We start from the raw sequence: 27,308 nt of genomic DNA, 5'->3' as shown, positions 1-27,308 counted from the left end.
CCTGTGTAGCCTGTTAATTAACCCTCTTGTTCCAGTGGGTGAAGCCAAGGCTTTGAGCTCTGACAAATTCTGCAGGGATTTTACATACCGGGAGCGATGAAGTCCTGGCACAAAAGGACCGTGAAAAACAAAAACCTGGGCAGCACCGTCTCTTCTCCCCCCTGCTCCCCACCTCCCAGCGTGCCTGTTAGAAGTGCTTGGAGCCTGCGTTGGTGACATTGAGGGGATGGTTTGATTTCAGGGGACAGCTGTTGTGTTCGTGGGCAATGTGGTACTCTACCGGTGGGGAGAAAAAGGGGAGGAGAACTCCTGGCAGAGCTCAGCTTGTGTTGGAGGAGGAATTTGTGTTTTCTGTGTCCTGTTTGTCACCCTGAGCCTGGCAGGGTGAAAAGCTGTGCTGCTGTGTCCCAGGGCTGGCGGCGGTGCCTTGCTTCCCGGAGCTGCCCCGTGTCTCTGTGCTGCCTGCCAGCTGCCAGGTGACGGCTCCTAAAGCCTCTCTTCCCATTGCCGGGCCTGTAGTAGAAGAGGAACAAAGCAGCACAACAGGGGATAGCACTGCAAGGAGAGGGGCAAGGAGATGCGAAGCCAACACAGGAGAGAACCAAATGACTTCAAACTGGGGGAGGGACGGCAGCTCCAGAGGAAAGAAAGACAAATGAGAACATGGGGACGTAAAGTAGCAGAGATTCACCTGCGTTTTCCAGAGCTTCATTTCTCCCCAAGATAATGAAATTAACAAATGAGAGCTCGGGAACACTCTGTACTTCTGAATTTCCTGTGACTTATGATGAGTGAAACTTGCAGGCCCCAGGGTTACACACATCTCTCCTAATGAACCACAATCTTTAATATTACAAGCCAGGCACCAGGGTACAATAGCTCCTTTTCTCCTCAATGTTGCCTTTTTTTTTTTTTTTTTTTTTTTTTTTTTGTGCGTAACTACCAAGAGAAAGTTAAAGAGTTTTAGATTAAAACAGAGCTGCACATGCTAAAAAGTTCCTGTGCTTCCTTACTGTCATCTGAGCTGCCCTCCCATGTGTGCTACCCTTGAATCCCCCCACTCCGTGAGAGGCATTTGCTATTTGCATTCCCTGCTGAGAGACAAGCAGAAAAGCTGCAAGGCAACCATGAAGTTTTCTGCCTTTTTCTGCAAGGGATTTCTCCTGAGCGTTGTGAGGAAGGAGTTCATCCCTTCTGCTCTCCTGTGCTTTGGAAGCTTTGGAGGTCACTGGGAATTAAGTAACAGCGCTGGCTGTGCTGATGCTCCTGAGAGCCAAGGTCCCCGACTAACATCCCTTCGTAACCCCTGCTGAAGGAATTCCTGGAACAGCCCCGGTGTCTGTAGGGTCTGCTGTAGGGGAAGCCATTCCCCTGGAAGAGTCACCTGGCTGCAAATAACAGCCCTGTGGCATTTGCTAGACTTGGAAAGCGGGGCAGGATTGAGCAAGAGTGGCTCAGGGACACCTGGGCAGTCCCCATGGGGCAGCGCTGGGGGCAGAGGGGAGGCAGAGCTGCTGCTTTGCTGACGGACAGCTCTGGGTAGATGTGCTAAAATGAGGGCTGACATTTGACTGAGTTCCTAGAGAGGATGGCGCGTACAGTTATAGTGGAAGCAATATAGCCATTCATAAACAAATGCTTCCGTGAAGCCAGCTGTAAAAACAATGATGCTTGCCTTTGAGGTGAAAGGGCAAAACCTTAGCAGAAAGGAGTATAAATAAGACATAAATTGTTACCTTTGTGTAAGTGACTGAAATAGCTGTTCTGGTAGTGCTTTGTCTTAATGACCAGCTGTGATGAACTATGCTGTGTTATTCAGCAAAAGTTAAGATCTGCATATCTTGCCTTTTTATGGCATTTTTTTCTTTTTTTAGTCTAGAAACGGTGACTAAAATGGGTAAGCCGAGAAACACCCTGCTCTGAAGAAAGCACAGTCGATGAAAAATTGCAAATGCTGCATACCCCAGCAGTTAATGATACCATTTAATGATAGAGAAATACTTACTCATCTACCACGGTCCTTGGTGTATTTTCTGTACACAAAGGGAAACTACAGATGCTGCATCATAGAGCTTTTACAACACTTCACGAAAATGTTACTGTAAATTCAAGTGCACAGATATAAGTACCATGAATCACACATACTCCGTTAGCTTGCTTTAAAAATATTTAATTACCTTAATATGTTAGGCACTTACTATTATCCTTATTTTAATAAGGAGCAGAGATGGTTGGGCAGAGGGCCCAAGTATGTGTAGTAGCAGGGACAGAAGGAGAAGGCTTACCTGAGTGAGATCAGGCACATAGAAAGCACCTGAACTCTGATATTGCAGAATGAAGTTTATTTTCTGTACGCTATTTCCATTCATTTCTTTTGTTACCCTTCTTTGGAAGGATGATTAGGAGGTGTTTGGGCACATAGGTTTGCCCATTACAAGTTGAAGAGTGACGCCTTGGATTTTTAAAAGTCTTCAGTCTGAACTTTCTGTCATGGGGCTGTGGGGTGCCGTGACATCAGTAACTTGGGAATTGAAATTCTGCGAAGCTGAAGAAGAGAGGAGGTGGAAAAAGTAGTACCAGAGGTGCGATTGAGAACTCAGAACTTGCTGGCTCCGATTTCCATTGGAATCCCAGTTTCACATTAGAGCTGCTTTCAGGCTTTGTTTCCTTCCTTATTTTTTAATGTTTGGGCTTAGTATATGTGCTTAAACCTACACGGAAAATGTCTGAGGCTATGTGGCATTCTCTTCAGGCAACTGTGGATGGCTAAGGGAAAACAAAACAAAACAAAAAATGGAATATGAGAAATTCAGTTCATTGTAATAAGATGATACAGCTGGAGTGATCTGGTTGTCTCCTTTAGTAGCTAAGAAATCTCTCTGTGGGCTGGATTATTAAAAGGAATTTCCTTACAGGGCTCAGGAGATCCCTGATATCCAAGATCATCTTGAAAGACTGCAGTGGAATGTTTAGGTTTATGGAGAAGAACAAATTTGAATGTGGGATTCAGAAGATAGTACTGGAGGATCACAGAGATCTGCCTGAATATTTTTAGTTGACTGTAATTTCTGGTTGCGTTCTCTCAGTACTTCGTCTTTTTTTATCCTCTAAAAAATTCGGGGGCGGACTGTGAAGGTAATTGTGAAACGCAGTGCACGGTGCTGTCAGAAGCGTACTGGTCTGCTTCTAGACAGAGAGTTTAGTTCGGGTTTTAGATTTCCTCTCTTGCGACTTACAAGAGGAAGAAACAATTCCCAACCAACATCGGCATGGCCATCTGAAAACATGTTTAAAAATCCATTCTGAATATCCGATCTGCTTCCTACACTAAATGCTTACAAGTAAAACCACAACAAATGCACACAGCATCATGTTTCAAAAGCAGCTGATTGCTTTAGCACATTGGAAGATGTTACATTCTTAGAGTTACTAAAAAGCTGATCTCCTGCTTTTAGACAGCATTCTATGCTTTTAAAACCTTTATGATATTTTAAAAACACGTTACCTTATTTTTCTTCTTCCTTTTGGTTTATTTTACTCGTGATTATCCTTGCTGTTCCTGCTTATTAATTCTTCCTTGCCGTTATTGGACTCTATTCACGTTATGTTAGTGTTTGGTAGTCAGGTGAGTCTGGGCACCGGTATGTTTTAGTGTTTATCAGTAGCGTGCTCAAAAATCAAAGGAGGATATTCAGTTCCATGTACAGAAATGGAAAAGGTACGTTAAAGACACTGCGATATCAGAAGAAAATTAAACTTGGTATCAGAAGTTTCCCTGTTACGTAGTGGAGATTTTTCTTCTCGTAAGGAATGTTCTGATCACCTTTCTGGGATGGAGAAAAAAGGAGGCATTTGAAGGGGTTGTTCAGAAATACTGACTTGGCTTCCCAGGCTGCGAGGCAGAGGGAGGTGTCTGCCTGTGCTTTGGCAATTGTAAGCCACAGAGACTCTGCGTCTTTCCTTTAAAAATGAGGAAACAGTTAATGGGAAGGTGGTCAGAGAGGAAAGAAGAGAATGTTTCTGGCAATTAATTGCAAATCCTGATTAGTTTGTTTATGTATTTATTTTAAGATCTGTAGGTAAATATTGGAAATATCTTGGTCCAGGTCCGTTTCTCAGCCTTGCTGCTCCCATGAAGCTGCCTGTTGGTGAGGCAGAAGAACAATCTGAGGCACTCCAGATCTGGGGCCTGTATTCATAATTCTAATGGATTTGCAGCAAGTTTCTTTCAGTTAGGAGTGAAAAATTGCCAACCAGACTCATTCCTTTTTAAAAGATATTATTTTGTCTGGTAAAACGTGCCCTTAGCGCTTGCCAGGTTTTTGTAGTGTGAAAATACACGTACATGTACCAAGCTATCGTCTGTGATGATTATGATTAACTTAATTACTTTCTGTATAATTGTTCTCAAGATGACCTCCTTTTGGATGGCTTTTATTCATTTATTTTTTATAAATATATAAAAGACTTAATTGAAATTGTAAATTACAGAGACAAAGGGCATGTTATGAAAATAGGTCCAGAGCTGTTTGTGTCAGACAGTGACTGCTGGTTTTGACGTTCTTAAGATTCTCTGAGAATAATCATTTAAATTGATACAGTATGTGTGTGCACAAGGTAATATCAACTACCAATATATTATTTCAAAAACTGGTGAGTTTCCTTATAGAGGATTAGGTTATATGGTGTGTGTGGGGGGGACTCCAAAAAGAAAATAGAATTGTGTATTGATGCCTTTAGAAATATTATTTGAGGGCAATAAAATATTCGCTGAAATTCCCTCCTGAGTGAAGAAAATGGAGTTTGTTTGCAGTAATTGCATTTACTAGCATTTGCTTTCACACTTTCCAATATGAGTTAAGCCAATTGGAACTTGTGATTTCGTTTTGCTTATTGGCAAAAGTACCATGTAAATTGATCTGTGATGCGTTTATAGAGAATGCTTTGAAAATTTTGAAACAAAGATGGCTTTTTCATATTAGATTTAGGTAGTGCTAGGGTTCATTTCTTATTTTAGCCTAATACAATAGTAACCAAACCCATTCCTTTTCAATTTTGTCTTAATCAAGTTGAAGAAGAACATTTCTGTGTAGCCCTGCTGGCCCTGTGAAGGCATGCTTTGTTTCCATTTTCAGCACTGAGCTGAAATCAGTCTAAAACTCATTGGCTCTGGTGCATTACATCTTAATGCATTGATGTTTCATGTTCATGGTCACAGGAGAAAATGTAAAACTGTTGGACAAAATATAACACTTCTGTATATCTGCCTACAGGATGGATAGACCAAAAACTATAGGAGATAAGACGCAAATTTCATGTTAAGTGTAAATATGGGGTAATCCTGTTTAAAGGAATACCCTTCCACTCTACCAGACAAAAAGTAGTTCTTGGCTGAAAACCTTACGTAATGTCCCAAGTGAACTCTATTTCACTTAAAACATCTCTCTAAAAGCATGCATGCAGCACCAAAGTGGTCGTGCTAGGCCTTTATGTATTGCTTTGTTTATAGGAAGCAGAAGTGGAGGAGGAACTACCATTTCTGCAAGAATCCTTTTTAGAAATGAAAGGGAAAAATAAGGCTATTGTGATTTGCAGTGAGGGTGTTGTGTTGAGAATTCGCTAAATTTAAAGGGAAACTTCATAGCTGTCAGCTTTTTTGATTTTAAGTTACGCAATTTTTTTTTTTTTTTTTTTGAAAGCTCCATCTTTTTGGTTACATAAATACAAGCCTGAAAAGAAACCCTTTCTGTGGACTCATAAACAGGGAAATCTGTGCTGTTTAAGTTCCAATTATGATAATTTTAAAGCCAATTTTGGGGACTTCTTACACCTACAGTTGGCAGTGCTGTGAGCTGCAAAATCCTGAGGATATTTTTTTTTGAGCTTAGACTAAACAAAACCTTCAGATTCTTTTTCAAAGCAAATAAATGTCATGTATTAATTGATAAAACCTTAGAGAAACCTTCTGTTTCAAGAAAAAAAAAATCAATAACAGAAGTCAGATGAAATCAAAAATGACTTTGAGATCAAAACCCAACGTGTGTAATGTCGGAATGCTACAGAAGCTGTGCAATGCTGAAGTGAAACAAAAGGTTGTCCTTCATGTTATGCTACTTTCCTTCTATTAGAGGAGAAGGATATTAATCACAAACAGTTACATTAGAATAATGTTATGGTTGAGACATAAATACATAAAAGCAAGGAATCTTTACGATGTCAGAGCTTCGTTAAATCAGACCCGTAGCTAACTAGGTTCGGCAGTATATATGGCCCTGTTCCAGGGTTCATGCTGTGTTTGGTGATGTTGTGGCCCAGTGTTACACCAAATTCAATTCATTTACCTAGATGGGAGAAAGCAGAAGTACTTGGTATTAGGCACCACCAATTCTGCAGCCTCAGAGGGCTCATACGTGACCACATAGGTACAGCAGAGCCTGCATCTGTGGTCACTCAAAGTGGACCATATAGGCTGCAGCATCCTGGCACTGGGTAGCCGAGTTACAGGTGCTGAGGCAAGACTCACTTGATACTTCCTTGCTTTCATGGGTTTATGACTCAACCTTGGCATTATTGTAACGTAGTTTTTTGTGTTTAATGTTTCTTAGACTTGGTTTTCCATTGCCAGCATGGAAGAAATCCTAATGCATGAGTTTCAGAGGAGAAGGTAGCAGTCTGAACCTGCTGTGTGGCTCGATCAGCAAGTGTGAGTATTAACGCTAGAGCTGTCAGGCCTTGTGAAAATTAATGAAGCCTGACGGTTACAGAGTGAAAGGTCAGAGGCAGAGCTTGCACTTACGTAACATTTCTGTTTTGTTGTGTCTAACAGCGTTTTCAACAAAGGGGAGCTTTAATGTGCGAGCTTTAGATTTATCACAGGAACTCAAGGGTCTCAGCCTTTGCTTCTCCCTGCGCTGTGGTCTGATGTTTTCCTTGCATAAAGGCAAAACAGTTAAACTTTCATTCATCTACTCGCCTTGCTGCATTTCCCATGTGTGTTTTGCCTTTATTTTTCCTTCTCCAGATTTTCTTTTGGAGGAAAAAAATGAAGAGGCATTTGAACTGATGAGAGTTTAAAAAGCTGGTGGAATACTTTTCATCAAAAAGATTTTGAGATCTTGTGCTTCAGCTCTTTCTGCTTCTTTAGAAACTTGTTCTGTTTTTGTGCATGTTTTCTCTATTATTTGCCTGCTTTTTGTTATTTATTTCATTCTTTAGGTTTCTCCAGATACAAAGGGAAGATGAATAGAAATATATGGGTTTTCAGTCAGTGTATCAGTTGGCATCAGCATAGCTGTTTCGTTGAAGACTTTTTATGCGGGCTGTTTGATTAAAACAGCCAGAATATTTTTAAAGCCAATCGTTCTCATCCTAGAAAGTATGTTTTTTTCCATACCCAGTTTTGAATCTCCACACCTACAGTGAGTGGATGGTTTTCCTTTATGGTGAGAGAAGTCCAGCATATCATGTGACAGTTTAGGTCTATGTAACTGTACTTGTACAGTCTAACTCATTTGTTGCTGCTGATGGAGAAATCAGATCCTTTCTGATACTGTTCCTTTTAAAATTGTGAAAGGGGCTTGTGAGTGTTGTGATTATTCTATAAATGCTGGGAAGAAGAGTAATAACCATGGCCTTGAGATCCAATGGACTTTCCATGGGAAACCTCTTGAGGAATTCCAGTGCTACTGAACAGCAGTGATGGTGTTTGCTGGCTGCTGTCAGGGCACTTATGCAGCTGTGGTCAGACAGCTGATGGCAACCTGAGATGCTGCAGGGACTGGAAGGCCATAGGACCACACAAAGTCTGCTCCTTCGGTGTTTATCTTTGGACATGCATAGGGTTGCTTGTAAGTGAATGTTTCAGAGCTAGTTATGCTCTTTGAAGCATATATGATACACTGTAAATTGGAGGTGATTGACTTGCACAGGCATCTGACTTGTAGAAATTTTCCTTCTTTTTGAAAGGACAAAGCTTTTTACTTCAAGGTTTCTCAGCACAGTTTTTAGGATATGGCCAAAGGGTCTATGTGACATGGGCATGAAAGCACTTAACGCTTGATGGAAGTGTTGTGTGGTGTGAATAGTTAATGCATGTGTGTGCATATTCAGAGCTTCACATCAAAAGTATTTGCTTAGCGATGGTCTGCAAGTACAGGTTTGTACCACTATATATAGACAGTTAGTATCATGTTATTTCTAGCTCCCCTGCCTCCCAATGCATTTTGTAGATAACAGTAGTCAAAAAACAATGTGATTTTTTATTTTTATAGGTAGTCAGTAGTTAACATTCATTGACAGTCAGACTGCTTTTCATGTCTGGCAGCTCTACGGAACTTCAGTTGTGTGACTAAGCTGGACTTGTATGAAGCATGCCATTAAAATAGAAATGGTTGTTCAATGGATTAAGGATTCCTAGGATCAAGTATTTAAGGTAAACTTAAAATAAAAAACAACAATGTAATTTTTGTATTTAAAGTCAGTCCTTTCAGCTTCTGCTTTAAAGTGCTATACATCATTGCTGCCAGTGAAAGAAGTCCTGTCCTGCCTTACTAGCACGTGCATACAGTCTTGTTCCTTATTTGCTGCATCGGTTTTCAGCGGGGTTGGTTTCCTGATCCACTGTGCTCTGTGGCCACCAAATCGTGGAGGCAAAGGGGCTTGGCAGAGGAGTGAGAACAAAGGCTTGTGGATCAGATGGAAGAAAGTATTGCTATGTGGGACTCTAACTTGACAGTTGACTGACAAACAGAAAAGTTACAGAAATCTTCTGAGGCTGCCAGATTAATGTGTTGACTATAAATTACTTTTTTTTTTTTTTCTTTCTTTTTCTTCCAAATGATTTGCAGTTACCTATCTTTGTTCTTTTTGGAGCAAGAGTGATATTCACTTTTTGTCCTTCAGGACAACTTGTCTAGCTGCGACATTTTCTTAATCAACTACCACCTTCTGTCCTTGCTATACTCCTGCTGAGGGCAGATATTAACTGACATCTTGGCCAAAAAAATATTAACATATACTGAAGATAAACACCACGTGTATGTGCATGTGCACATGTATGTATTCTATACCTGTTAAGATTTCAAGTACTTCCGTATAAGTGACTCTGCTTCACAGACTTAGTGCTCTAATCATTTTTAGAAGCTGTGATGTTAGCCTTTTGATTTCATCTGGAAAACAGTTAAGTATGTTTAATTTAAATTTAGCTATTACTTTGTGAATTGATATTTGGAGTTTCTGAAGTGTTTGTCCTAGTGAACACATCAAACTCCTCCTAGCTTGAGAAGTTATTCTTCTCTTTCAGAATCGTGGTATAAATTGGAATGAATAATATTACTGAAACGTGATAGAAAACTTGGTAGATAGGAAAGTAGTTTAATAAAGACCAAATGTAGCTAACAGAAATTTAGTGAAGAAAATTGCTTCCAACTTGTGTATTGTGGTACAGTGGCTCTCTGAACTGACGGAATGGAAGTAGATAGAGATTAATCTGGTCAAGATGAAAACTAAAATATCATGGAGTAGGAGATTTGTTGTGTGACTGTTATGCTTCCATAAAAAGCACAAAAGGTCAGCAGATTATAGACAAAGGGCAAAATTGCCAAAGTAAAAGACACCGAAGTATTTCATAAATTATATCAGAGAGGATGAATGTTGTGCACTGCCGCCAGGGCCTTTCAGGAAGGCAAAACCTGAATGTGATGAACAAATAGCTAATCTGATTGCAGGTAATTTATTACCATGATTAGTGCTATATAGTCTTTCCTCAGGGAAGAGGAAAGAAATGGATGAGACTTCCTCTGGCTGCTCTCCTTAGCTTGGGCCTGGCTTTTGGTGTGTTGGCATTTTTATGAGGCATGTTCCTCATCGCTAGCTCACAATGCAACTTTGGTTGTTTTTGCCTCCAGAAAAAGTGCAAAATGTGGCTGGTAATAAAATCAGGGAACTAAGCGGGGGTGCCGGGTGAGAACTCTGTGCCCATGCTGTGGTAAATAACACTGTGTGTACAGCTAGGGAGTGAAGCGCATCTTGCCTTGCCCCTTCAGGGGGGACTCGGGACTACGGTGAATGCAGCCCCAGCCTGCACTGGTTGCTCTTCAGTGTGCAGAACTACTAAGCTAGAGCTTGCAGGCAGATATTGATGAATTGTGGTCCCTGTAGGATTTCTCCTCAGGCACCCATTTAGCCCTGTTTCTCAGTCCCTGGTGTTGATCCTGGAGTGAGGCCTAGTCTTGAGCTTCCTGGTTACGCCTGGTGCCTGAGGCCTAGACCTGGGCCTTGAGGCGTTACCTGGCTCAAGGGCTGACCAAGCGGAGCGTCTCCTTAGTCTCAGTAAAATTAATGGCTTTCTTGACATTAATTGAAGTAATTACTGTTAGATTTTTCCTTAGTGATTTCAGTTGCTTATATAACATGTATAATATTACATTTGTACGTTTTAACAATCATCAATCCCACTACTCGTTTGTTTTTTTACGTGTGTGTCCTATGTGTCTTTAAAGTAAGCCTTGTTTTTCAACAAGTCAAGATAAAAAGCATTCACTTCAAACAAAACGTTCCAGATTTAATTGGACATAATATCTGCAAGATGTGCTGATTTTCAGATCTCCTATCAAAATAAGTTGGAGAAAGTGTAAAACCTGGGCATTCATCTAGTAAGATGGGAATTTTTCTCTGCTATCATGGTAAATGTTAATAACTTAGCAGAAACCTGAATTTAACTCTTCCATCCTACTGCTCTGAGAATTTAATCACATCTTTCTTGTTTTGGGGGATTGATAGGTATGACAAGTATATCAGATTTCATGCCACTGGTGTCTTTGTGTTTCCTGAGAGAGGAGAAAATAGCAATTTTACCTTGTGCCCAGGAGTGTCAAAGAGCAGGAATTTTTAGCACTTCTAGTATTCAAATAAAAATTAATTGCAGAGGAGCAAGTAGCAGAGATGGGGAAGGGAAGAGAGAAAGGAGTCAGGTATAATCTGTAGAGGAACATTTACCATGTCTCCCCCAGTTTTTAATCTAATGCAGCAGTTCAGGGAATTATGGATATGTATTAACTGCATTTAGTTCAGGTGTGAGGAATCTATGATTTTTTTGTTTTTGTTTTTCCCCAGGGGATATATAACTGTTTGTTATTCTATCCAGAATTAACTTATTTCATGGAGACAGTGCCTATGTATCTTGTATAATTCCTGTTTCTCTGCTGTAAATACTGACAAGCAGAGAGCTTTGGCTGATTCCCTATAAGCCTTATTTGGGGCAAAGTTAACCTTGCTGTAGATGTTTACAGGTTTAGTTTAACACTTACTGTTTAAAACAAAGAGAAAACACCTTTGGAAGCTGTTTAAAACAAGTTTTGAACTAGTAAAGCTGTGTCTGTTTAGTAGGAGAACAGTATTCATGAGAAATACCTAGCTTACGATTCTGTGTCCCTTGGGGGTGCATGTTGGAAGTTCCAGATCTGGAAGATGTACCCATGTATGTTTCGAGGACCTGTGCTTTATTTCTGAACCAGTGGACATTAAACATCTGCATGTATATATACGTGTGAGCATCTGGGCTAACAGCATTAACCATTACAGTGTGTCAGTTGTTGCTTTCATGGTTTGTGTAAATAACAAAGACTCATGAGCAATACAAGAAGTGAATATATATAATGATATATTTTATATGTATTATCCATTTGATTGTAAAGTATTGTGCATATTTGTGGTAAAAAAAACAATTTTTAAAATGATGATTAGGAGTGTGCACTAAAATGAACAACTTGGTTCAAGACAGAATCAGTGATGGCAATAGAGGGGAGATGTGAGCCTGGTTTTAGCTTTGATGCAAACTTGGATGTGATTTTTGGCAAATCACAGTAAGACAGATTTCGTAAAAGATCTTGACTTCTATGAAGACACCATAGTAGAGGAACATATTTTTAAGGGAGCCCAATACGCAATATGTTTAATTGAAATATTTGGCACTGGTTGTTGGTACCAAGTGCTTGAAAAATCTGTCTCTGAACTCAAAAAAAAATCTGGCTCCGTGGGCCTGATCTGTGCCTCGTTCCAAACACAGGAAATAGTTGCATGGACTTGAGGTGATCAAGCCTGTACTCTTTATATCTGAAACTCAAAATAAATGTGCTAGCCACGTTTCTTTTTTCCTACCTTATGTCTTAATTGTTTGGGTTCGATGGTTTCTTCAATGTATGTACTCTTTACAGAAATGAGATACTACCATAAACTGAATAATAATAAAGTGAAAGTCCATTTCAAATGAGTCAGAGCTTTGAAGAAGAGACGAGGTCTGGGGATAAATGCCATCTTTTGAATGCTTGGGTTCCATACACGTTGACCTAAAAAACTGCACAATTCAAAAACACCTGTGCCAGCTAGCTGATTCAGTGCCCTGTAGCTGGTATCCTCACAATGTGCTGGTGAGGCATCCTGGTGAGGCATGCTGCTGCCTCTGCTGTACCCACCCGCAGGGCACCCAGTTAAATCACTGTGGGTCGCTTCCATGGGCTAGGGCTCAGCACTGCTGACTGACCCAGTCCCATGAATTCAGTGGTAATTCACAGCTTAGGGTAATATAAACCAACATATAATCAGCTGAAAGCAAGGGAGCACTGATGGTTTATGCCACGCTTGGAGGTGGTTCAGTGCCTACCAGCCTGTTTTGTTTAATTCTGCGCTACATGCAGAATTATTGTTCAGAATTATTACTATTATGACATTTATTTCTGTGTCGTTACGTTAAATTTTAAAACAGTTTCATTCAGTGGAAGGGAGGCAGCATTAATAGCTTCTGCTCAACATGGAGATGCACGCAGATTTTGGGTATTTCATTCTGTCACTGCTAGCTGTCTACTTATTGTGCCGGCAATGCTGGTGTGGGAGGAAAATGTGCTAATTAAGTCCTTTTTTTGTTATTTCAGGAAACCTGCCATATGAATATAAAATAGTGATTGCTGGGAATCATGAACTGACATTTGATAAGGAATTCATGGCAGACCTTGTTAAACAAGATTACTACCGCTTTCCTTCTGTGTCCAAATTGAAACCAGAGGACTTTGACAATGTTCAGTCACTCCTGACAAATAGTATTTACTTACAAGATTCAGAGGTAACAGTTAAAGGATTCCGAATATACGGTGCCCCATGGTAAGTCTCAGTTTAAACTTTCTTTGCTCTTTATTACTTAAACCACAGCAGGAATCATTCTTGCTGAAAAGGCCTGAAGCTGCTTTGCTGTATTGCCCTGCAGAATAGTATCAAACTCAGCTGTTCACAGCTCTGAAGAAATGGCCATTCTTTTGTGTGGATAGTATGCTGTGTTTAGCCATGTATGTGAAAATAAAGAAAAAGTTGTAACTTGTATTCTGTATTCTGCATGCTGAACGCACTTAAATTATGGACTCAATATCCATTTAATGCTTGTGGATTAACTTCAGTATCATCTTAATATGTAATATGTATTAGGGAAGGAAGCACTGTTCTGTTGTATGCTATTTAGATATTTGTATCTACTGTTCTAATAGGTTAGTGTGGTGGCGTTTATCACCAACACAGCACAAGGTACAAGGCAGCAGGTGATTTAAGTGCTATTTCTGATCAGTTTGAGGCTTTTTTTTTTTGTGTGTGTGTGTAAAGCTAAAATAACGTGATCTTGAGCTAGTTTTGTTTTCATTCCACCCCTGAGCCAAGTATATGCAGGAAGAAAATTGCTGTCCAGTGTTTTACTAAGGAGACTATTCCTTGTTTTCTCAATATGTTGTTAAATTGCAATGCCTGTTATCTCTCTGTGGAGTCTTCAGTAGCACTCGTTTTAAATTCTCACACTAACAACAATAACCAAGGTCCTTTGAGCCTCTACCAGAAAACTGAACTTCAGTGATCGTGATGATCATTATGTTACTTGGCATTCTCAATTATCAGCTGAAGTGATTGGATGCTAATTTATGCACACCTATAAAAAGGGTTTATTTTAAGCTTACAATTTACATTTTTTATGTCAGGCTTGTTTTACAGGTGAAAGAAGAGGAAGGGGGAATGGCAGGGTCTGAACCAAAGAATGGAGCAAACAGATACAGGCATAATTTTTTTTCCCCCTTTCTCATACTTACCTTCATCTCATCGCTCCTGACCATTCACTTAGCCTGCAGTATTTGGTAGTTTATACACATATGTTAATGCTTCTGACAGTACTTTTTAGATAATTGTACTAGTACATGTGTACTAGTGCTATCTAGAAAAACGATATAGCTTGATCTAAAATTCTTTATTTAAAATAGTTTTAAGTCAGCCCGACAGCTTGCTTAACTAAAAAATAACTAATTAAACAGCCAACCCTCTGTGTCCTGCAGTATCAGCTGATTGGGAAAGTTGGTCTTAATTCAGGTTAGAAACCATCTTGTAAAGACATTTCAAAGTTTAAAAAAAAATAAATTACTTTTTTCAGTATAATAATACATAACACACAGAAGAAAACAGGGCCTGTAAAAGTTCTTCTGGAGTATGGTAGATTTGTGAGTAGCTGTGTGGGCTGGAAGGTTACCTGCTGAGATTAAGATTTTGTTCAGCTTCTTTCATATGTATGTTTGAGACAGAGAGCTTGCATTCTGCAGGCACCCAATGATTTCAGTGTGTAGGCATCTTTTCAAAATCTGTTGGGACAGATTACATTTATGTGTGCTGGCAAAATGTAGTGCAGTTTCCCCCTCCACGCCCTCTGTGGTTTCCAAAATTCATAATGGTGATTAGTTCCCCTTTTCATCCAGCTGTGTCGAGAAGTCCTTCATTTCACTGGTACACATGTGAATGTAGAATGTTTCTTATGAAATTCCAAGGGACAAGCCATCAGAGTTGATTTTAACCATGAGTGGCATATATATTGTGACCTTGTGGAAGACAAATCTTGATTATTCATCCTTATAATCTATTGATTAATAAGTGAATTTCTCCAATTTATGATCAATGGGAGATTCGGCTAGATTTCTGAAACGGCAAGTTGAGCTCCAACCAAATGCAGACTTCTACTCTCTTGTCAAAGATGTTTCCTTTGTGTTCAGCTGTGACAAACTGCTGTCAAAGCATGTTTTCAAGCAACTGGTGATGGGAAATGGAGTTGTGGTTATCAGTTTAAGTACAGCTTTTTAGATCAGTATATGTAATCCGAGTCCGAGGACAGAGATAAGTATCTTCATTTCTCTCGATTTGTGTGGTTCCCACCACCACTGCCACCTCACCCCTGAGAAGATGAATATTAAGCTGGTGTCCAGGATTTTACTTGGTCCTCAAGAGGAAGAAAAAGTCGCATTAGATACTGGAAAAATCTGTTCCAAATCTGATCTGTGCCTGGAAACTAAGACAGAATGATCAGATAAGTGTTTGACCGCTCTTAATTTTTTTCTCCTTCCCTTCCAATTGCATCTCACTCTAGTAGAATAAATCTTCTGATTACCCCAAAGGAAGAGAATTTGTGGGGGGTTTGTGTGTATTTATGGCCTCCTTACCCCAATTAGTTCTGTCACAGATGTGGAACAGTGGTCGTTAACCCAGAAGATGCTCCAACCCTAAAATGAGATAAGTTGGCATGTTCAATTTATGTGCATTTCTGTATTTCCAGAGGGAAAAAAAATTCTCATTTGCTGATAAAGCTACTGGTTTTAATTTAAAAAGGGGGATCAAACCAAGAATAACAGCTGTGATTCTGGAGGCTTCAGCCTGTCAGAGGTTTCTAGGAAGTAATTGCCAGAAGACTGGGAAAACTGGCTATAAGTCATCTATCTATTTAGAAAATGTAAATTGCCAACTCAGTGTAACTACAGAAAAGAAATATCAGTCCATATTCATTACATGTTATTGCTCATGGTACATCTGAAAGCTTTCTAAAGACCTAAGAGAATTCAAGTAGTGCCTGCTAACTTACAATTTAGAAGAATTTGTATGTAGAAAATAACTTACAATACACGGGAGCATTCATGTGTATTTGCAATTGGAATGTGCGGTGGTGCATATCAACAGCCTCTAAGGAGCAGAAAATTTGAATTTAGCCTGATGGTTCTGTGAGTATTAAATGGCATTAGCTGGAGGGGAGTTGAAAACAGAGCAACAGCCCCTAGAAGAGAAAAGAGTGAGGGTGAGACATGAGTCACACCCTGGGCTCTGCTCACTTTCAGAGGAAGATCTAACCGATGTTTTCACACCTTGAGTAGGGGATTGGAAGATTTTCCATGTAGTCTACAGATAACAATCAACAAAAACATTTCTCTTCTTTCTCTTTCTTCTGACTTTGCCTGGTGAATCTGACTTGTTTGGTGGAAAAATGATGAATAGTTTATACTTTGGATAGTCAAAACTCTTCAGGGCTCCAATAGAAACATTTTTCTCCTTTGGAAATTAGAGATTAAGGCTAGTTACTGAATGAGACAAAAATACAAACAGTAATGGATGTATGAATTTCTACATCCTAGGACTCTCTGTCTTTATATATAAGTGTAACTCACATATCAGAGTGTCTTTAAAAGGGTAGGGGGAGATCATTTGTTTTTACTGGACCTTGCGGTACTGAATATATGCAAGTGAATTAATGTAAGTCTTATTTAAATTCAAATGTACTTTGTGTGTTCAAGTAATATTTGAAATTGTTCATCCATGTTGAGGGGTGAATTTTCTGTAGCATGCTATTGACATTTGAATACAAATATTCTAGCAACGTCTATTTTCAGATGAAGCTCTAAAAGTGTTCAAACCACTGGAGAGCTGCAGTTAACTGGAGGCAGAGTTTGTTTAAACCACATTTTGACAGGAACAATTGTTCAGGGAGAACATTTTCTGTTTTATTTTGTTCTGCTCTACAGCTAGCTTTTTTTTTGGTTTGTTTAAAAGGAAAAAGTTGAAAGTGTTCTGATGATCTTCATTTTATGTGCTTAGAAATTTACGGTACATAATTTCATGAATAATGAGGTGATAGGTTTATTTATGGATTTTAAATCCTGTTCTCCATAAAATTTCAGAAAAATGTCACCAGTCATAAGTATAAAGTAATCTCGTAAAGCAATCATGTACGTTAGTTTTTAGCTACTAAAATACACCCATATCTAGCAGAATGAAAAATAAAACTGAAGACCAAAGGCTTTCAGCATATATATTTGTTTAAATCACCATAGAGAGAGATGAATCATTTTAAGGAGTGAAAATGTTTTATATAAAAGCTAATTTTATATAAATCAATGTATTTTAATGGTTAATTGAATCAACTTTATGGAAATAACTGAAAAGTGCAAATGTAAAAGACTAACATTGATTATTTAAATAATGACTCAAAATCTGTGATTTGCATCATTGTGATTAAAATCACTTCATCCTGAATGAAGCTGGGAATAAAGCTCTTCTCTTCTGACAGGAACAGCAGCATTGTTCAGCAATATCCTGCACATTTGTCAGGTTGTAGCTTGCTCAGGTCTCAAGAACAGCAGCACAAAGCTGGCCTCCCAGTTGCTTTTAATGAATACTGGTGGGTTTTTCCTATGTCCAAGAATTTGATCTGTAGGGTGATCCAGAGGTCAAGAACAAACAGCTCACTATCGTTCACCTCTGAGAAGCCAAGGCTTTCAAGGTTTTTTTTTTTTTTTTTAGTAACTCTAGAGGAAGTGCCTTAACTTCTTTTTCAGAAGCAAAATTTTAATTGGCATAGATAATGCAACCTTAAGGAAGTGTAGAGAGGTTCAGTCATCTGCTATAGAAATAATTTTTTTTGAGATTTTTTCTTTTTAGCACACTGTAAATTTTGTGGGTTTCATCAAAAGATTCTGTGTAAGTTTGAACTTATTTCTATAATAAGAAAGTTCCTTTCTTTGCTTCATTTGCAATTATATTTTAATCCGAGTGGCTCCAAGTTAGTGCGTCTCCCGTCTTCTGATCAGTGTTTTCAGACTTTGTATTTATCCTGTCAGAAAAGCATCAGATGTTGTTTTTTCTTTTCAATTATAAGTTTCGTAATGCATCATGGATTTTGCTGACAGTCTTCAAGTTCTTGAAATAGCAAGCAAATTAACAGCAGATATTGAGTGTGAGGACTGGAAAACCAATTGGCAACTCACATGATAGGATTCAGACATACTGATGGGCTAGAATGGATCTCATTTCTTTTATTTCATAATCTTAGCTGGCAATTAACTTGTGCCTAAAAAAAAGGAGGAACAGAAATTGGACTACTCAGCAATAAAGTTCTTCATTGCTATTTTAGCAGCGAGGGAACCAGGAGGAGACTGGAAAAGAAAATTGGTGATGTACCAGTTTTTGTATGAGTTCCAGCATTTATTCAGGAGAAGTCAGCAACCAAGCAAAATATTGGCAAAACCTGAAGTCCTCTGGTCCTCTGTCTGTGTGTTAAACAAACACGCCACCACTGTAGCATGCTTGTGTTTAAGGTGCAGGCTTCTGTTTCGTTTTTCTTGGCATCTGTCCTTCAAGCCTCTCATTTTAAGTTTGAAGAATGTGTTCCCCCAGGTCCAGGAGTGCAGCGGTTTGTTTACATTCTTTGCCTTGTTGGGAATGTTGCTGATTTTTCCTCAGTCTGCTTGATATCAGATTTACTTGAAGTTGATTTTTTTTTTTTCTGTTTACTTTTTAAAAGTTTTTTCTTTAAAGAAATAATGGAATGTTTGAAATATATTATCTCGTAAATGATTTTTAATACTCCAGTGCTATCCTGTCCTAGTGAACTAGGACATTATCCCGTCTGCATCCCATTATTGGGACAAGTCATAAAGTCATAACTATTCATTCAGGCTCAACTTAAACACGAATTTACTAGTACACATGAACTGCATCTATTTGTGGGTGGAAGTCTAGGCACTTAAACAGGCAAAAATGGTGATTCTCCTAACTCTTTTGCATTTTTCCTGGTGTGGAAGCAGGGATTTGAACTCCTTCAGAGCACTCCCAAACAAATGATTGAGGTAATAATGTGCTGTATGTCTCTAATTCCTGCACCATTTTCCTGGAGTTAAGTAGGTGCTACACAAAAAAGCAAAGAGCCACAATGAGCATCACCTGTGCTGCTCAGGGGTTACTTAATTCTGGTGGTCTCCTATTCACAGATTAAAATAAGGTTTGCTCAACAGCAAACAGCAAACCGTGGGAGGAGAAACTCTAAAGAATGGGAGCTGGGGAAAGAGGAGGGAAGGGGAGAGTTAACCCTAATGTGTGGTTACTTTGTTCCTCGTGAGGCGAGGCTCAGCACCACATGTTGATTACTTAAATAAATTCTCCTGGGTGGCTTCTGCGCACCTCATGACTTTTACATTTTGATTTTCTTCCTGTATGTGTGCCATACCTCTGTGGTGCGTGAGTACAGGGGATAAGACAGACAAAATTGAAAATACCGACCTGTTACGGCTGACTGAAAGATTATCTGACTTGAGGACAGCCACCTTCTCAATAGGAGACTGGAAAAGTAAGAGGGTGTCTCGGGCTGTGTCTGGATTACATCAGACCAGAGTTGACATCCCAGTTTCCACACTGGATGGTGTGCTTCAGGTCCCATTACTTTCTTGCCTTCGTTGCCCCTGTGTGGTGTACCCTAAACACGAGGAAGTGGAGAGCAGCAGAGTGCTTTGAGTGAGAGGCAGAGAGGCTGACGGAGGACTTGGGGGCAGAGTGAGCTGGTGAGCCTGAGAAACCAGGACCCCAGCAAGGAGCCAGGTGGGAGACCAAGACCTTGTTGCAGGGGAAGCCATGGGGGACTGTATCAGTGGAAGAGAGAGGCCCATTGAGCCTGATGTGCATGGAAGCACATATATTTTCAGCAGGATATTCAGATCCAAACAGCTTCTGGTGGGGAGTTTAGTCAGTAATGCTGCTGCACTGGATGAGTGAATCTTTGCTAAGTCAGGAGTTGTGACCCTGAGTTAGAAGAGACATACGGGGGTCAGTACCTTCGTAGTTAGTGGTTAAATATGAATATTTATCATTATTTAACCAATTTATACATACATATTATAAATATATTGATTGGTTAAATAATTGTTTATATAAAATTGAAATTACGTATGTAAATAAAGGGTAGGAAATTTGCTGAATTAAGTTGTAATGGAAATACAGAGGACACATTCAAGTGCATTTTAAAGATTATTTGAAATGAATGAGTTTGAGGGGTGGACAGAAGGTCTTGCAGGTCTTGCCCTGCATTGTCCTGCACACTGTCTCAAGGAGGGATCAGGTATGTGAAATGGTTAAGTGTAGTCTCGCTTCATAGTTCATCTATTCTGGAGCAATACGAGGAAAGTGTGTAGAAGAATGTACGTTGCTTCGTATGGAGGCGATGATGAGACTCACGTGATGTGATAGTGATAAAATGAAATAGAAGAGAAACTAAGTTTGAAAAATAGTGTTGTGGATTTAATAAAAATAAGTCATGTAGCGAGTGACTGGATTTTGTTAGCTCCCAATGAAGGGTAAGATTTCTCATGACTATCTTGAAGATGATTTGGGTCATATTTATCTAATACTTATTGATCAGAATGCTAACTTTAACCAGTTTAAAATATTTAATGGAATTCACAGAGGCTATGAAATAAAGCCGAAATTGCACGAGCACTCCAAATAAGAGAACACTGATTGTGAATCTGAGCGTGGATGTAAAGGTCAGGAGTGACAACTACATTCATCAGATTTTCATGAGAGTCCTTTCAGTAGAATAGATTTGGCATCTAATCACAAGTGGTCAAGACTCATGGATTTAGTTGGAAATCAATGAGACCACTGGGTATTTATCACCTCTAAAATGTTTAGGTGCTTGTCAGTTTTTTGGCTTGTGTATATCTGAGGTAGGGGAGTTGCTGGCATTTTGGACTCTACTAGTTAAGCATTAAAATCTTTGTAAGTTTGAGAACTGTTTGTATTTGTGCACGTGGAAAAGGCTGAAGTGGTGTTACAAGCAGGAAGGTGACGACAACGTATCACCATGGAAGTGGCTGAGTAGCATCCTCCCCTGTGTGTCTCCAGGAGGCCTTGCCATGGTGTGGTGCTTGCTGCCTCCTCAGTTAGCTCTGGGTTATCCACAAGTGCCTCACCTGAGGTAGCTCCAGCAGGTAGGCTGGACCTGCTCGTCACAAGGATGAGCTGCTTTGCATGCTGTAACCATGCACAAACAGGGGCACCATTGTACAGCCTGGGTGCACAGCATGCTGGGGCAAAAAGGAATGGGAGCTAGCAGCTAGAAACTCCATTCTTTTTTCCTCCTCTTCTAGTGTTTTGGGTAAAGCCACCTCTGTGAACAAACCTGCAGCCTTTCATGTATGTGCTTCACTGGTGGCCTGACATCCTGATATGCACGTCATGTTTGGGAACCTTGTGCCTACATCTACATTGTCAAAGGAAACAATACTTCCTCGAAAATGAGCCAGTAGTGATGTGAAATCACCTGCCAAGTGTGTCAAAATGTCCTTTGCCCTTTATTTTGCAAGTAATGTTCTGAGTACTTGAGTATTGTATCTGTGCACCTGCCAACCTGGCTATCCTCTGCTTCCGGAGAGCCTTCCATTTTGGTGTTCCAGCAGCGGTTTCTGGACGGGTAGGACTGACAGAAAGTTGTGTGCTGCAGTTCCTCAGAAAGCCTCCTTGTTTCTGTACACACGTAAATCCGTGTATCTTAACTGACAGAGGCTGCTATTTGTGCTGTTGCCCTGGTGAGAAAAGCTTTAGGTTTGTACCCTGCAAATACACTTATGGCTTGTGTATTGCCTCAGACTTCATGTAAAAAAGCTTTATGTAAGAAGGAAGGAGGAATCTTTCAGTCTGCTTTTCTTGGCACAGATTTTAATGCATCTTGTTTCCCAAACTGGGAATGTAATAAAAAGAAACCACAAGAAAGGTGTTCTCTTTAACACCTCTCTTGGTGTTCCATCTGGGCTGCTTAGGGCACTTCCATGTTCTGCATAGCAGGAAATCGTAGGAAAAAGGCAAACTGAGCATTAACCTGAAAGCTGCAGTCCTAAAGTGTTTCCCTTTTTAATAGGGAATGCCCCGATACACCGTAATCCAGGACTCTGTGCATCTGATTTTTTTTTTGTTTCCAGTGTTTAAAAAGCTTGTCTCCTTCTGCTTGTGAATAAAACTTAGGTTTTGTATTTGCTGAGAAATGTGGAAAGTACCACTTTAAGGAAGAATGTCATCCGTTGCCTGACCTGAAGATCCTTTTTAATTAACTCCTGGATTTATAAGGTTCAGGAATGATATTGCTCGTGTTCATGTGCACATAGCTTTTGGGAAGAGGCTGAGCTTTTGGGAAGGCTTAGAAAATGTGGAAATAAGTATGAATCACTCTAGTAGAGTTCAGTGTATTGTTTAATCTTCCTGTATTTGAAGACATACTTTGAAACATAAAGGATGAAATCTGTCCTCTCTGTAGTTAAAAGGACTTGGGTCATTCAGGGTTTTGGGCAGCAGCTTCCACGTGTTTCATGAAGTTCACAGTGCAAAGTGGTACCTGGAGCTCTGAAGCAGGCATTTGGTGTTGCCATTATCATCACTGAATTTTATCTGAGCCAATCCAATGGAATATTTTGAAAAGCAGAGAAACTGTTTTCCTCGGAGGTGTGGAAGTCTTTTCCATAATTTTCTGTCTGGTATTTATACAGCTGCTACGCACAGTTAATGCATAACTTCTAATTCTTGTTTTATGGTAGCATTAGTTATCTTGCATCTCCTTTCAGAGAGGTTTATTTGTAGGACTTTTCTCTTGAGTTCATTTCCTTCACGAGGTGGAATCCTGCTCAGGGCCAGCAAAACCTGCTGGCCAGAACAGCGCGGCAGGAGCCGCTCGCCTCCTTGCAGGGTCTGAGCATCTGCTGCCATGCTGCACTGGCAGCAGCACTTGAGTCCCACTGTATGCCCACGTGGGATTTGCTGAGCTGTGTGTATGCAACTGAAAAGTGTACCTCCTGCAAGCTTGGTAATCACCTAATCTCGACAGCAATTTAAGGGGGAAGAAAATATGCTTAGCTTGGGAGCAAGGTTTTGCTTTGATTTCGTAAAGTTTGGAGTTAAAATAGAGGTAAGACATTCAGAGATGCGTAGGCAGATTGTCCATCTGGACGTGAGCTGGTTTAGCACAGAAGACTGAGACCTCGTGGTAAGGATGTGCTGTTAGCTGATAATTACTAGCAGTCAAACTGCCCAGAGTGTACACCTTTGCTTATTTATATTCCAGGCCTGTAACCTTCCCTATTCTCTCGTGCCTTTGTTCTATTAATCTACAAAACAGGGCTCGACTTGTGATTAGTCCTTAGAGGTTGTTTCTATTAATCAGGCTGCAAAGCAGGTCTACTTGGATGTTCTGTTGCAAGTACTTAATGTGCTTTCCTCATCAGCCCGCAGCGCAGAGCTGCCGGGCTTGTCTTAAATGGCAATGAAATCAGCGATGTGTCTGTTGCACTTTCTTTGTTTTTACATCTTGATTGTGTTGCTGTGGGACAGGGAAAGCAGAAAGAGGAAAATAATTGCAGTCCTATAGAAAATTGCTCAAGTTCGTGACATTTGTGGCTGCGTGTTGCTAGAGAGGTGAGCGGCAACTGCAGGAAGGAGCCTGGCACAGCGGAAGGGCTTGCTGGGTGCCTTTTGAATGAGAAGAACCTCACATCTTTAAAGGTGAGAAATGGAATTTCAGCTGTGATTACAGAAGGAAGGCTGTGTTTTCAACTCCATTTACAGAGTATTAAAGATACTTCTAGCCCCCTAATATTCAGAGTCATTTAAAATAGCCTGTGTTTTTCTGGAGGAGGTAGAAGGCCAGACAGATTTATGCTGATATTAAAAAATATATATATATAAAAAAAATAAAAAATAAAACCTAAAACCGCACACATAAAAAAAGAAAAAACAAAACACCAAGGAACTGACGGAATATAAATGGCAAGCTGAACTGATCTGTAACACTTCCATTATTAGAACTTACTGTAAAATTTGAACAATAAACAGTATATGTGGTGAGAAACTAGTTTCATTATATAAGATATTACTAACTATAAAAGCTTAATGATTTATGATTCCAATTAAATGTACTATTTCCTCCCTGTAGGAGGAAAGTATCTATTTTCAAAATGTATTGGAAGAAACAAAACAGACCCCTAGTTATTTTTTTCTGTTTTGTCCCTTTGGTTTGATTCCTTTTTTTTTTTTTTTTTTTTAAGTTTCCATTATGTTTATTACATATTTTCATGTCAGATCAAGAATGTCTGTCACTGAACTAAGAGCTTGGGTTGTTGGCTGGAAAATAACCCGGCAGTGAGGCAGTAGGGTTTGTCTCGACTGCAGTGCTGCTCTCTCACCGTATGCGTGTCCTTTTTTTATTGTTATTTCCACAGCACATGCCTCAGTTTCACTAGCACGCGAGCTTAAATCACCACCCTTTGCAAAACTGGACCAGTCTCAACTTCCAGTGAAGTACGTACCTGAATTCTTGTTGGCTGTGATAAGACCCAGCTCCGTTATCGCTTCTTGCCGTGATTTAACTGCTAATTTAAAAGGCTTTGTGCTGCCTCACCCCCCCCCGATACAAGCTGCTTCATTAGGCTATGTTTTGTCCGGTTTGACCTTTCGTGGCCTAACGAACAGCGTTAAGTGCCAGCGTTCTGCCTCCCTCCCTGCTCTGACACTGTGCAGATGTAATTCTTTCGGTTGTGTCTTATCGCTGACACGATCCTGGCATGAATAGCCGCACGAGCAGCTTACGTGCACCCCAGTAACCCGTTTCACAGCAATTAAGGCAAACGGGTCCCCAAATGCATCAGGCTTTGCAAATCCATCGCACCCGTTGCTTATTTTCTTGCGTGAGTTGAGGAGGGGCTGCTGGGATTCGAGGTTACCTTGCTCTTTTCCCTGTGGCAGACCTGCAGCATTACAGCGGGCTCACCGTTTGAAGGTGCCATATAATAAAGCCATTTTTCACAGGCTCGCAGAGCAGTGATAACAGTCATTTAAACAACCAAATTAGTAATAGTTTATATCGCGGAAGGTGTTTTTCTTCCTAATTCTTGCCCTTTTGGGCAAGGCTCTCTAAAAGCCACCATTGTGAAGTATCACCTATGTTATTCTTATTAGGGATTCAGAAGAAATAGAGCCCATAATATGGTTTTCTATAGTCCCTTTTTTGGTCATTTCATTTTCACCATCTATTTCTACATTTTTTTTTTCCTTATCATTTCCCAGTTATCAGAGAAACCGCTCTTCCTGCATTGATTCATTTCGACTGGAGTCTGGAAGGCACAGAGAATCAAATTAACTAATATTTTACTTTTGCATGTGATTAATGCTAATGCTTACAAAGAAGAAAATACTTTCCTGTGATTTAATTTTCATTCTCCGGTTGATTCCCAGTGATTTAATTTTGCAGAGGGTTGTCTCTCTGCTTATTGTCTCTTATGGAATCATTGAAGTTAGAGATGGAAAAGACCTATTGAGTCATTCTGCCATTGCGGGGTTGTCTCCTGCACTATAGTTTTGAATGTTTTGCTCAATTTTGATGAATAAAAAAGGGTGTTCTAGTTAACTCCTTTCAAAATTGTTCCTTAGTTTGGTAGGTGTTACTAACAGTAATTGATACTCCACTTAAATCTTCCTATATTCATTTAATTTCTTTAAAAAATCCAAGTTGTACCATATTTGATGAGCCTAAAGGTTTCTTTTCCTTTCCTGATGTATATATTCCTGTGCCTTTCAGCTCCTGTCTCTATTATATTATGTATTCAGTCTTTGTAATCCTTCCAGGTTTACCTCTTTTGCTCTTTCTTATTTTTTTTTATATACATATTTCCCAGATATTATTTTGATTTAAATCTTCACAAGAGGCTGCGAAGCAAAAAGCCAGTGTTTTGCATGGATGTCACTAACATAATGTATGTTGAGTGGAGACACTTGGCTAGTTGAAATACTGATTTAGTATGGCAACTCTATGTTTATTGCTTCTGCAGGAAGCCTGGACTTGCACCGCATTGTCTCTTTGATGTCTTGCGATACATCCATGTGTGTAGCCTGCATCATTTTATTCTTTTTCCCCCCGTTCATGTTGCGAGCTCATGCATAATGCGCTGTCAAGTGCTGCCCTAAGGTCTTTTGTTTTAGCTTAACGGTTTTCAGGTTGCTTCCCCTCCCTGATTATTTACATTTTTAAATTCTTCTCCAATGTATTAGGCTGCATTTTTTCAGAAGGGATCCCGTTTTTTTTACTTCTGCATTCCTAACCTCCTTTTGCATAATTTCTTTCCCTACTGCCGTGTTTATAACACCTCTCGCTGTATTGAAATCTGTGAATTTAATTAATGTGCTGTTTACCCGTTCTTCCAGATCATTAATAAAGATGTTAAATAAAACTGATCCTAATACCAGTCCCTGTAGCAATCCACTAGCACCTCCCTCGTGCTGCTGCAATCTATTTGTTTATAGCCCTTTAGCCACTGTTCCTCCGAGTGGTACTCCTACCAGGCAAGCCAATTTTAGGGCTTTTAAAAAAAGACTGTACAGCATTTTGCTAAAGTTTAGTGTGATACAATCTACCAGGTTATTGTTACATTTTAATTTAATGTAATTAATTTTTTTTTATAATACCGTATTAGTACAATAGACAGAATTTTTCCACTAATATTTATTTTTCCACTAATATTTAGACAGAATTTTTCCACTAATATTTATTTTTCCACTAAAATTTAGCCAGAATTTTTCCACTAATATTTAGATATTTGAACTACCTTTTGTTTGTCGGCAGTCATTGTGGTCAGAGCTTTGTTACTTTGTAATGACAGGTATCTTTGTTTGAATTTTCATTCTTCTGTTTGTAAAAGCAACAGCAAACTCCCGACTTAATTTTCAGTGCGCACTTTTACCCTTGTGAAACTTGTAGGATTTATGTACTTGCTTAAGTTTAACACGGACTTGAGCGCTTTCTTGTTGTGCGGGTTAGGGGAATCACTTGGTTAGTAGCCCATTTGAATTAATATTCCATTCAAATTCTAAGTTGCAATAGGAAAAATCTTTTGCTTTATTTTTTTTTTCCACATTTGCATTGTGTGCACCTATATGAACTTGAATAGCAAGTTGTGCTATCAGCAGTTGAATCAAAACAATCTTGGGAAAGTTCAGTTTCTTTTATGTATGTTAGGCTTTATTTTACAAGCTCGGTGCAAAAATTGATTTTTACATTATAAAGTGCAGTGTGGAGAGTGTATTTGTCACAGCTTGGTTGGAATGGCATGCTGTTCAAATCATAACCGAATCATAATAACTGGGAGAAGAAAAGGTATTAAAATATGGGTCACAGC

At 39.6% G+C, this 27,308-nt stretch overlaps 1 protein-coding gene across 5 annotated transcripts in view; it reads left to right on the top strand.

Annotated features, from left to right (window-relative positions):
• Nucleotides 1–27,308, top strand: part of MPPED2 (metallophosphoesterase domain containing 2) — a 106,839-nt gene that overhangs the window by 51,206 nt on the left and 28,325 nt on the right. For all 5 annotated transcript variants that reach the window (XM_032188856.1, XM_032188854.1, XM_032188858.1 and 2 more), the window contains one exon: nt 12,927–13,152. In XM_032188856.1, coding sequence (XP_032044747.1) covers nt 12,927–13,152 — 226 coding nt within the window. The remainder of the gene's footprint in view (nt 1–12,926; nt 13,153–27,308) is intronic.

This window comes from Aythya fuligula, chromosome 5 (genome assembly GCF_009819795.1).
Source record: "Aythya fuligula isolate bAytFul2 chromosome 5, bAytFul2.pri, whole genome shotgun sequence".
Lineage (NCBI taxonomy): Eukaryota > Metazoa > Chordata > Aves > Anseriformes > Anatidae > Aythya > Aythya fuligula.
Note: the sequence above shows the minus strand (reverse complement) of the source record. Positions and strands in the feature narration are given on the sequence as shown.